The sequence below is a fragment of the Trematomus bernacchii genome, unplaced genomic scaffold (genome assembly GCF_902827165.1).
Source record: "Trematomus bernacchii unplaced genomic scaffold, fTreBer1.1, whole genome shotgun sequence".
NCBI lineage: Eukaryota > Metazoa > Chordata > Actinopteri > Perciformes > Nototheniidae > Trematomus > Trematomus bernacchii.
The window spans coordinates 10,994,148-11,006,959 of record NW_022987593.1 but is presented as its reverse complement, the minus strand read 5'-3'; the positions used below and the strand labels follow the sequence as shown (position 1 = coordinate 11,006,959).

Below are 12,812 nucleotides of genomic sequence, written 5' to 3'. Positions count from 1 at the left end.
GTAGGTATAAGCATTTTTCTATATTCATAGACACATGAGGGGGAAGGAAGGAAAGGGGGAAAATAAAACAGTGTGACAATCTCTGAAACTAAGCTGCGACTTCAAGAAACGGGAAATAAATCCTTTTCCCTTTCTAGCACGCACCGTTCGTTGTACAATCATCATCTGGGAATTGTTCATATAAAGCAAATGGTGCATTCAAATGTGAGACGATTACAGCTGCCAGACAAAACAAAAGGGCTCCAGTTCGTTTGAAACATTATTTTAAAGGGAAATAAAAGCAGAGAAAGCTTCATCAGATGAGCTAGTGAAGCACAGGGGAAGAAATTGCTTTGAACAAAAAGTATTTAGAGAAGGGAGAGAGCAATCAGTCTGCCTCATTGTCAAACCTCCAGCTAAGGCTCATTTAAACACTGTGTCCATGAAGGCTCTCAGAATCACTGCAATCAGTTGCCTTTGTCGGAAAGTCTCCAATTCAATGTGCATTTTAAATATTGCGACTCCAAATTAAGTGCAATTCAAAACATGGTGCTTCCACTGCAGGAGAGATTTGATCTTCTTTGACACACACAAGAAAAAGGAAAGATCCTCTTCATCTGCTCCCTGTTTTCAACCTATGTACTTTTCTCTGTTTGCAGAGGAAATAACAAGCGTCTTTTATTACCCACAATGCTCTCTGATCTTTTCTTTCATCTATTTCACCTCTTGAGTAATTAATCCACCGTGCTGTCGACACACAATTCCCCTCCCATCTTGTTTCTCCCCCCTCCAGTCTTCCAGTTCTCAGTTTGTTTCTCCAGAGATCCTTGACGGGGGAAAGAGAGTTCCATATTGCAGATTTTATAAGCTCCAGCAAACAAGTGTTAGCTAATTAATGTTGACTCCATATGGCTTGATAACTGTCTAATTTGAAGTAAATATTGACTTGATGCCTACTAACATATGCTAAAAGACTGCGGCTATAACGGCAGGTCCCCGGATCTTTCTTTGTCACGGCCAAGCTAAAATAGGACGTTCACTGTTCTGAGTGAGTCAGGAGCCCAAGATACGATTGTATAGACATTATCTCTACATTTAAAAACATTCAAAATATAAATCTAGTACACAAGCATGTGCTAAGAACATTTTTTAAGCAGTGTTGCTGCTGTAGGAAGTCCAAAAAAACAGAAGCGCGCCCTTCTTTCCGTTAATTTCAACAATTATCATAAGCAAGGCAAGTTTATTTATACAGCACCTTTCAACACAGGGCAATTCAAAGTGCTTTACAAAAATGAAAGACATTTAGACAATGGCATTTAAAAACAGTTATTAAAAAGCAAAGATAATAAAATAAATATTAAAAGAAAAAAATACATGGATCAAAGATACAGTGCCGTTTAAGATATGAATAGTTCAATTAAAAGCAGCGGCAAAAAGAAAAGTCTTCAGCCTGGATTTAAAAGTAGTAAGAGTTGCTGCGGACCTGCAGGTTTCTGGGAGTTTGTTCCAGATATTTGGAGCATAATAACTGAATGCTGCTTCTCCATGTTTAGTTCTGACTCTGGGGACAGAAAGCTGACCAGTCCCTGAAGACCTGAGAGTTCTGGATGGTTCATAATTTAGCAGTAGGTCAGATATGTATTTTGGGCCTAAACCATTCAAAGCTTTATAAACCAGCAGCAGTATTTTGAAATATATTCTTTGACACACAGGAAGCCAGTGTAAGGACTTCAGAACAGAAGTGATGTGATCCACTTTCTTAGTGTTAGTGAGGACTCGAGCAGCGGCGTTCTGAATTAGCTGCAGCTTTCTAATAGATTTTTTAGTGAGACCTGTAAAGACACCATTATAGTAGTCGAGTCTACTGAAGATAAAAGCATGGACAAGTTTTTCCAAATCCTCCTGTGACATTAGTCTTTTAATCCTGGATATATTCTTTAGGTGATAGTAGGCTGATTTAGTAACTGTTTTAATGTGACTGTTGAAACTCAGGTCAGAGTCCATGACTACACCAAGGGCAAAAGCACAGTACCAGCAGTTGAAGGGAGATGGCGTTTGTGATGGTGATTACGGTGAAATTGCGTCAGAAAATGTGGTTTAAAGTTGCAGTAGAATATCTGTCAACTGAAAATGTCCCCTCCCCGCTCTCTGTTCATACAAAACCACAAGCTAGCAGGTGAATGCAGTCAGGTTAAACGCCCACTAACTCCGTCACAAGCTCCAGTGCATGCCCTCCACCAATAATAGGGGGAAAATACCACATTATAAATAAAAAACACCTTTGATATGGCTCCTACAAGCAGTTAGCCATTCTTGATGAGCTACATTTTGCACACACAAAAACAACAGCTCCCTGAATATCCAAATCATTAAGATTAGATTCAATATATATAAATATAAACAAATCCATAGTGAAGGAAATATATATCTATAGAGTATATATACTGAATACACAATATAAATATACAGAATTGAAGGCAGTGTACATTATGATAGGTCCGCCTATCACAAAATCAACAAGTTAGCTACCCAACAAAGAAATAGTTGAATATTCAGGTCGAGGCTTAGAAACACTAGACAGTGGATGTGTCATGGCTATTTCTAATTTAATCTGTACTCTCACATGAATATGCTGCGCTCCTTAGTGTTAGAAGTAACGCTGCTGATGAAATGGCTTCCTTAAATATGCGTAAGCTGGCTAGCTGAAACACATTTCTTTGTATTTTTAGCTTGCAGAAAGCAATTTGAGAAAGCACAGACCTCTAAACTCTTCTGAAATTGAGCATCACTCACTGCGCTCTCTTTTGCACGTCTTACAAAATCTACTGTATTTCCAATGTTGATATTTATGTTCTTTATGAATCGTCATTTTTTTGTGTGTGTAAATGCTTATGTAAAGTGCTTTGTATTGCCTTTAAGTCTAAAATGTGCTACATAAATAAACGTACCTCACCTCACTAGAGTGCCATGCACTTGTATGTACACAGCATGTGTAGAAATCAAAATCCTGACATACGTGCTGTGCCTAGTAACAGTTGCTAAGCTATGATTAGACAACCGCTGTTCAGGTGAGTAGTTTAGCTTACCGCCTTTTAAATGTCTTTCGTTTGCCGTCATTGTTAAGGTGTGAGGTTAAAGTAGCACCCTATTAATACATTAAAGGTCTCAGATATATACAGAACATGTCTCTGAAGTGTTTGGCTCCAAACACCAAACAGATCATTGCAGCATCCCATAATCCCCTCTGTTTCAGCCCTGTTTCAAAAGTGCTGATTCTCTGTCTGTTACTTTAGATGAAAATAAGGAGCCACTCCCCACGCCCCTCTGAGAGATATTTGGTTAAAAAGAACACAATGGTGCTCTAGGAGGAGATTCAGGTGATAAGGTGGGGGGGGGTTACCTTGGTTGGTGATTGGCTAATGGTTACACAAGCCAACACATCGTTATGACATCATAAAGTGGCCAAAATCTGATCAGCTCAATTTCAGACAGGTTTTTATATAAATGGATCAGGACAAAAAGAGAGAGAATCTTTTTTCCTGAAACTTTCAGAGTCTCTTTACACAAAGGGGACACATGTTGATGTAGAAGAGACATGAACAAGTGGATGTTGCATAATGGGTGACCTTTAAATCTTGGTTTTGCCTCCTGCACTCAGAGTTAAAGCTTCTCCTCCTTCCTCCATCAGGTGTGGTCGATGGACGGCTACTATAAGGGCCGGCGTGTGTTGGAGTACAGAACCATGGGGGATTTCACAAAGGGGCAGAACTTTGTGCAGCATCTGTTGCCTCACCCCTGGGCAGGAACCGGACACGTGGTGTACAACGGGTCCCTCTTCTACAACAAACACCAGAGCAACATCCTGGTAAGAGAGTGGCTGGAATAAAAATACAGCAACAAGCTTTGGGAAGAACTCCCCTCTACCCGTAACTTTTGGTCACAACAGTTTCAAATCAGCATCTCTTGGACAAAAGATAATATATAATAACTGAAATAAAACTCAAAAATCTTTAATGGTGTTCATTTCCTCTACACCTCTTTTTGTGTTAAAATCTGATGTTTATAAGATTCTTGCTTTTTGCAGCAGTCCCTGTAAATATATAAAACGTAACAATCAAATTCACACGTTTACCGTTTTCTAGACTAGACACGGGTACATGATCCTAAGTAAAAAGAAAAACGAGGTAACCACGAAGTTGTTAACATATGAATGATGATATTAAATAAAAATTCAATCTTGTTTTGAGCAGTTTGCTGGAACTGTTTGTAAACAGCGTGTTTCATGACGGTCAGGTAGGGCCGGTGGTGAAGTCAGGACTGATGCAGACTCGCTCTTGGGGGGTTTGATAACCCACTCCCCACTTGTTGGTTTGGAACACTTGGAATGTGGCAGACCCTACCGCGAACGCACCAACAGAGTGATGTGGCGTAGGGTTCGGTTTAATATTGGGGCACCCATCAGTTGGCCAGCAGTCGATCAGTGTTCTTAATCCGATTTCTTTGTACCGGTTACATTTAAAAAACATGAGCCCAAACAACGTTATTTGATACTCACACTGCAGCACAGACAGTGATGTCACGTGTGTTGTTTTACACGTATGTTGCACCTGTTTGCTTCTGGCAAAGTTAAATATGTTAGATAACGATTTCATTTTCAGTCCGATTGTATTTGTCCTAAGATCTCTAAGATATGTTTGAGTAAGAGAACGTCCTGTTACTTGTTGCAATGTTGGAGAACATGTAAGTTAGTTAATGTTTCATTGTAAATACGCAGTACAATTGAATATTCATTGTGAAAAATTGCAAAGATATGTGTGTGCTGTCAGTTACAGTCTTTGCAGTCTCAACTAATTATACTCTTTTTGTTTTAGTTTTTTTCATGAACCCAGGGAAATGTCTGCATGTCCTGCTGTAGGTTATCCTAATGCATGCAGGCAGCGCTGATGGTGCAGTACCAAAAACTGTCCAACCAATGACACTTTATGTTTGATCCTCTTGGTTTCTTTTCTGAAAGAAAGAAGTCATCAAGTCAGCCTTTTTTTAAAAAGGGGGGAAATCTGAATCGGCTAAGAAAAAGTGCAATGGGTGCATCTTAAAGGGGACCTATCATGCAAAATGCACTTTTGTACATCTTGTATACATGAATATGTGTCCCCGGTGTTCCAGGGAACTCACCAAGTGTCAGAAAACACAACCCTCTCTATTTTCCTCCATACCCAAATCTCTAAAAAAGGGGCTGCAACGGATCTGATAAAAACTGATCCAGATTTGAACACTGTCCTGACGTCAGGACGGTGGCGCTACGGCTATTGGGCCAACTCCACCAATCAGGAGGAGACAGCCACGGCCATTGCCGTTCGAAAGCGCTGGAGACGCTGTAGTACATATGCCAGGCCTGTAGATGGTGCTGTTCTCACAGAATCTGCCCAGAGCTTGAAATTGTCAAATTGAGCGAAATGAGGCATGGCTAAAATGCATGATCTGTTTGGTATTTTGAAAAAAAAAAAGTATAAATATGCCTTATATAGGTATGGTCCTACACTATATTATTCAAATATAGCATGATAGGTCCACTTTAAAGGAGGAGTAACAGTTTGATAAAGACCAGAGTGATACACGTGTGCGTCTCTCTTCCCAGGTTCAGTACCATTTCCGCTCCCGCAGTGTGTTGCTCCAGCGCAGCCTGAGTGGAGCGGGATACAACAACACCTTCCCCTACAGCTGGGGGGGGCTCCTCCGACATCGACCTCATGGCCGACGAGATGGGGCTGTGGGCCGTCTACACCTCCATCCCCAACGCTGGGAACATCATGGTACAGTCCGCTCACACAAAGAACATACAGATGTGTTTTCACTCTGTTTGGAAAAAGGTATATTTAATGTGGTATAATGTGATAATAAATCTAAACCTAATGACGTGTTGTCAGGTTTGCTTTACCCTTCAAAAGTGATAGACTGCTGCGCTGAATGTAAGCTATCATAAAGAGTGTAATTTAGCCTAACATGGTTTGGATATACATGATACGGCTATTTATATAAATGTGCACTTGTTACAAAGTGTGTGTGTGTGTGTGTGTGTGTGTGTGTGTGTGTGTGTGTGTGTGTGTGTGTGTGTGTGTGTGTGTGTGTGTGTGTGTGTGTGTGTGTGTGTGTGTGTGTGTGTGTGTGTGTGTGTGTGTGTGTGTGTGTGTGTGTGTGTGTGTGTGTGTGTGTGTGTGTGTGTGTGTGTGTGTGTTGTAATCTAAAGATTGATTGAAAGGCTGAACTGAAATGCAAACAATTCATCTAGGAAGTGAAACGTCTTGCGTTCACCAACATGATAAACAAAATGCAACTCATCCATTTAAAATAACAAATTACACCCCAAAGAAAAATAATGAACTGAAGGAGGAAAATGAGGGATGAAACCCCCTGAACCTACCCCCCCCCCCCTTTGGAGCTAAAGCACCAGCACTGACAATGGTTTGGCTTATTTGAAGCTGGTGTACCTGCAGGATTATTACAGATTTGAATATGTATCCTCTTGGTTGGTTTCACTTATTGTAAGTCGCTTTGAATAGAAGCGTCACGTAAATGTTATGTTAAGAGCGCTCTCAAGAGATGACATGTACAGGTACAATAGGTACTATATAACCTGACTGACACTTGTTAAAGCCCTCCTCCACACAGCCATTGTTCAGTCATAAGCTTTCATCCAGAATTTCTCATATATTTGGACAGAATTCAGCAAAAGGAAACACGAAGCATCAGTGGACCTTTCAGTGGACCTTTCAGTCACATTATGTGGTTTTCACTGGGTCTGTTACCATTTGTTTCATTTAACATTTATCAATGCACCAACTTTTCCATCCTAGCCTAGTGTGACACTTTTATAAACACATATTTAGTTTTTTATGATAATGTGCATGAAAACAGCAAGTTGTGGACGTATCCCTTTTTCTAATTCAATTTATCTGAAGTTAATTGGAGGTTATTCAGATCACCTGTTGTGCGAGACGTGGAGAATGGCTTCTAATTAGCAATTAAAAACAGCTGGGTGCATTTCCCCTCTCAGCCAATCAGAGAGTGACGAGGCCCCTTCACAGCTTAGCAGAGGAGGAGAGGTGCACACCCAGGAGGTTGTGATGCTTCCTTGGTTTAATGCACACTTCATTTCAGCAAACATTGTCAGCCAGAAACTCTGACATCTTTTAGACTTCTTAGCTTCTTCAGTTTTTTCTGAATGAGGGTGATGTTTAAAGTTTCAGTAACCTTGCTAAAATGTAATTACCTGCATCAAGACAGACTTTAGCTTCAAACGGCAGCCTAATGCTTGCAGGATTTCTTTTTTGGTTTATTAATTATCAAAACACAAATGAATAACTATGAAGGAGAGGCATTTGTTTTTTAAGTAAAGAGGAATTTTACTATATTTTTTAATTTGTATTATCAAGAGAACTTGTTTTCATTGTAAAAGCCAATCTGTGAATAATCTCAGCGAAGTTGAAGTTTCCTTAAATAATATAGATTTTAACTGAATGTTGTTGGGAACTGGTGCACTGGTTTATTCCCAATAAGTTGACATCAAAGACCCATCACTGACAAGCCTTTGTAGCCAACTGATAAGGTGTAAGACACATGACAAAAATATGTTTGTTTGTACTCTCTGGTTGACAAAATATCGAATGATACCACTTTTTTTTTTGAACATATCCATGGCATTTGTTAACACAACAACCAACAATCTGGACAGACGTGTGCTAAAAGAGATATACAGTTTATGCACTAAGATATTATTGGCCAATATGTCAGCCTGGTAAGGACCTTATTGGATTAATGACAATTATTCACAGTCCATCAATGGGGTCAACACAGCTGGGCACACAAAAAGGCCATTTCTCATTCAATTCAACAAACATTGTGAAAACAGAACATTGTTCAGAGCTCTGCAATGGGATGTTGACGTTTATAACCTAAGCTAACCGTTTTATGATAATAATAATAATAATACATTTTATTTTAGGCGCCTTTCATGACACCCAAGGACACCGTACAATTAGTTAAAAACAGGAAATCATGGAGGAGACAATCAAGTGGACACAAATGAAACATATAATGGGGAGCACTACAGTGAGTAGGCAGATTTGAACAGGTGGGTTTTTAATTGGGATTTGATTATGGTGATTGTGTCTGACTGTCGGATGTGCGGGGGGGAGGGAGTTCCAGAGTCTGGGAGCAGTGCAGCTAAAAGCCCGAGCACCCATGGTGACGTGGCGTGGGATGGGGACTGTTAGCAGACCAGCAGAGGAGGAGCGGAGGGAGTGAGAGGGGGGTGTACTCCTGAAGAATGATGATCTTATATCTGACCCTCCTCTCTGTGTGCAGGTGAGTCGTCTGGACTCTAACTCCCTGGAAGTTCTCCGCAGCTGGGACACGGGGTTTCCTAAGCGCAGCGCAGGGGAGTCCTTCATGATCTGCGGCACGCTGTACGTCACCAACTCCCACCTGGCCGGGGCCAAGGTTCACTTCGCCTACCACACCAACACCTCCTCGTACGAGTACACCGACATCCCGTTCCACAACCAGTACTCTCACATCAGCATGATGGACTACAACCCCCGAGAGAGAGCGCTGTACACCTGGAACAACGGACACCAGGTGCTGTACAACGTCACGCTGTTTCACGTCATCAGGAGCGACGGATAGAACGACATGGTGGAGACAAAAGAGGGTACTCACGACACACACATACACACACACATGCACACACTCATGTCAACAGGAAAAAGAGTACCGTCTGAGTTTGAAGGCCTTCTGGACTGAGAGAGCTAACCGAGCTAATAACAAGACACTAAACACAGTTTTCAGACACATGCCCAAAGGTCACGGACAGGAGTATTCATCACAGTGAGAGAAGAAAATGAACTACAGGGGACGCTGAAGAAAAGAAGACAGTTTAAGCTCATCCATATTCTGTTGCGTTTTATTCCACTTGTGTCTCAAGAAGTGACGTTGAGGTCAAATCGTCGAGAGAGAAAAAATAAAAAAGGACCTTGAGCTCTGCCGACGGACCGGAGGGAGATATTCTGGGTCTTCGATGTGGTCGTGGACGTGTTCAGTCAGCATGGTTGTTCATTCAATAAACATTACTGTCAAACTTTACAAGCTGTGGTCTTCTCTGTTTTAAAGCAGGTACAGTTAAAGGGTGACGCGAACCATTCGTTTTCTTCCATGTTTTTAAACACAAAATGTAAAAGAAAAGAAAAGAAAACCATGACTCATCAAATATTAAAATCATTGCGAATGACCCTCTAGAAGTGTATGTTGTTGAGTGAATTCTCTTATTTTGCTGTGTTTGCAAAGTTTCTGTGCAACCTTTACAATAACGCACTGACTAGGTGATCACGAGCGAGGATCAAAAATCAAAAGCGTCTGTAATGGAAACGTCTTGAGCACGGAGTCGAAACACAATGAGACACGGGGGAGCTGGAACTTGATGGCAAACACTGAAGATTTATTTGAAGTTACGGCCGGAGAATTGAGAAAGACATTTGCTGCAGCCACAAGGTGACCCGAACCAATTCTGAAGATCTCTCCCCGAGTCCCCCAGCTGGTTCTGAGAGAATAATCAACATTCTGCATAACAAGATTAAACTATAGGCTAAGCACTATAACGCCTCGATCAGCTGATGCCAACATGCAGGAGACGAAACACAGAGAGCTCAGCAGCCCAATGTCGCGGGCCTGTGCTCAGCGAGGGCAGTGAAAACAGATAAACTCAAAGTTATGGGCATATAGGAAAATATTTCCTCAACAGCGTCCAATACAAAGATTGCAACATGAAAAACATAAAAATAGTTCAGCAAAACAGCTTTAAACGGGATCCTTCTCATTGTGCCTTTATATGAACCTGTTAGTCTCACTTCTTGTGCGCATATGTGTGAAAATAGACACATGGTGTGTTCATATTTCAATTTATCAAGATTATTTATCTTGCTGAGACACAACCAAGCCTGAAAAGACGATGCAAAGAGACTGAGATAACCTTCTTATTTCCACGAATAATAATACAAACCGGGAAATTTGCAACTGGGTCCATTTGATTTATACGGGTAGGTATATTCATATTGATTTATGTAGTCCTGGGTTTGCACTGTACTGTACTGTGAGTCTCCTTTTCTGCTTAACTTACAAAATAATTTCCACATTATTCTTTTCTCATGTCAGAAAGTGAAAGGTATGTTCTTGGATTTGGTTACTGACACATTTTATAAGCAGGTAATAAGTAATTGTGTTTGAATAGATTGTTAAGGAGAACTTGACTTTTAATCTTGGAGTGCTGATGCAAAGGTTAACCTGCTCATTATTATCTAAGTGGCTATTATGATCTGAAAATCGAATTCAACCTCCCTCGAAATAAGTCAATACTGTTGCCTGAGACCAACACACACACACACACGCACACGCACACACACACAAACTATGACACTGTATGATAGCATAGATGGTCACAGATACACACATGTCTCTCAACAGCCTTATAGACACAAAGAAGTCTCACTTGCGTTGAAATACAAAACACTGGATCGATACGAAGAGATCACACAGGATGTCGGCTATATTTGGATATTTCCGTGGAAACATCACAAATGGCCATTTTGTTGCCATAGTGACTGTAACGATGTTGTGTGCCCCGAGTTTGGGTCACTGCTCCAGAAACTAGATGTTCCCTCTAACTCGGTTTTTAATTTGAGACCTTTAATGATGACAATGATCACATTTTTACATTTTATTGACATCACTACATAACCCTCACGCTTCTATTTGCTAGCGCTCCAACACATTGTATTGTATGATAGGCTGAGGGGCGGGACATCTCTAAGCGGTTGACCAATCACAACAGAGCCGGCCAGCTAACCAATCAGAGCAGACTGGTCTCTGGTTTCAGACAGAGGGTGAAAAGAGGTGCTGCAGCACAGGCAGTATGAGAAAAATAAAGAGCTTTTTGAACATTAAAGCATGGAGACATGTCACAGTAGAGCAGGGGTGTCAAACTCAAATACACAGTGGGCCAAAATAAAAAAATGGGTACTACTCGAGGGCCGGACTGGTTCAATGTTTATTGCAAAACTTATTGAAATGAATTTATTGCACATATTAAACCTGGAACTAACAAAGCTTAAATTATTGCCTATAAAAACAACATTAAACATTAAATAATCAGTTGCATTCATTTCTTACGGCTCTATCAGCAGCTTTTCCAGAGTCATTTCTTATGATTACATTTTTCCACAGGCCAACAACAGCTTCAACAAAACTATTTCCCTCAAAGAAAAGCCCAAACATGCCCTGTTGTCTCAAGAAACAAAGTGCAGAAGGAAACATCCATGTAAACTCAGTTTGCTGCTGTGATGCTAGTTCAAGCCAGATACTTGGCATCTCATCTTGGGTGCAAGTTCATCAATGTTTGGGGTCAGGCTCTGAGCTGAGGAGACCCTCAGGATGGAGTGAAGGTGTGCGTGCAATATACCGGCGGGCCAGATCTAACAGTAATTAGAAATGATCCTGCGGGCCGAAATTAAATCCACCAAGGGCCTGATTTGGCCCCCGGGCCTTGAGTTTGACACATGTGCAGGAGAGGAACAAAATACAAATATGAACCTGATAATGAGTAGAATAGAGCCCCTTTAAAGATTCCCATCTTTCCTCAGCCTGCTTCGCTGACTTCTTCTTCAGAGTGTGGTTTACAGTCCTGAGAGAGAACAGGTGTGAACCTGCTGCACCTGTTCACTTTCCTTCCAACAACAATAATTAGTTGATTATAACCAGAACGAGGCGATGCTTATATAATTACAGCGCTTATATAAACGTCTTAACAAGGTTTGTTTTGTGCATCAAGGTCATTTTGAAAGGATTTTACAGAGCTGGGTTACTCAACAAACTTCTGCATCAAGTTCAGATCACAGAAAAATGTTTTAGGTGTCCATAGTTCATACAAATAATAGCAATGCTGCAGGGTGTATTGAGGTTTATACTATATGGTTGGGATATTATCTTTGCTGGAAATAGATTTTGAAACACAGCTAAACCATTTTATGTTTTTCGCAGACAGGAAATGCATGCTCGGCTTCGTCAGGACTGCAATTTATGTGAATGGGAGATAAGTGTGTTGTTTCTGATAAGCCTCTAAGTGCTTTTTGGAGCAGCATAACGTTTTGAAAGAAAACCTTGATGTATTTTCACCACTTAAGTTCGTACAGCAAACTTTAGCGGTGATTTTATAGAAAGTTTCATTGAAAAAACGTTATTTAGTACTTACCATGGGAACTAATGGACACATTTTATTTGTTTAGTTCAATAAAAGTTTCCTTTAAAGCATAGCTCCATTTATATAAAAGATTATATTATTATCATTTATCATTGTACGCTTGCCTTTTAGAGATATGTTAGCGTTTTCAGCAGACCTGCTGTGCACTCACTAAAATACTCTGTACTGTAGATGAGCAACTAAGTGCACACATTGAACACTGTCTCCTGTAATTATTACAAAATCAAATTGCTATTTCCAGGAAACCTCACAGGAAATCATTAAGAAATTATCTTAAAGGCCAGCAACCAGATTAGCCCAAATTTGATATTAGAGTCCATCCATCATCTCTAATTGTCTCATTGGAGCCTCATGCATAAATTAAACAACAGGTCCTTGTCTAGTCTTCCAGTTTGAGATGTCTTCCTTGCAGACATGTTACATAACACACATTTTAACTCTGCTTTCTGAGCATATTATTGGATTCACTTTGCTCCGACAGACTGACGGTTTGATTTCCCTGCATCCTTTTGTGTTTCTCCACCTT

The 12,812-nt window shown here is 40.6% G+C and overlaps 1 protein-coding gene across 1 annotated transcript in view; it reads left to right on the top strand.

Moving 5' to 3' along the window:
* LOC117481583 (noelin-2-like) overlaps nt 1-9,261 on the top strand; it is a 33,634-nt gene extending 24,373 nt beyond the window's left edge. The window contains 4 exon segments of the mRNA XM_034129317.1: nt 3,668-3,844; nt 5,618-5,704; nt 5,706-5,792; nt 8,344-9,261. Coding sequence (XP_033985208.1) covers nt 3,668-3,844; nt 5,618-5,704; nt 5,706-5,792; nt 8,344-8,664 — 672 coding nt within the window. The 3' untranslated portion in view covers nt 8,665-9,261.
* The last annotated feature ends 3,551 nt before the right edge of the window (nt 9,262-12,812 follow it).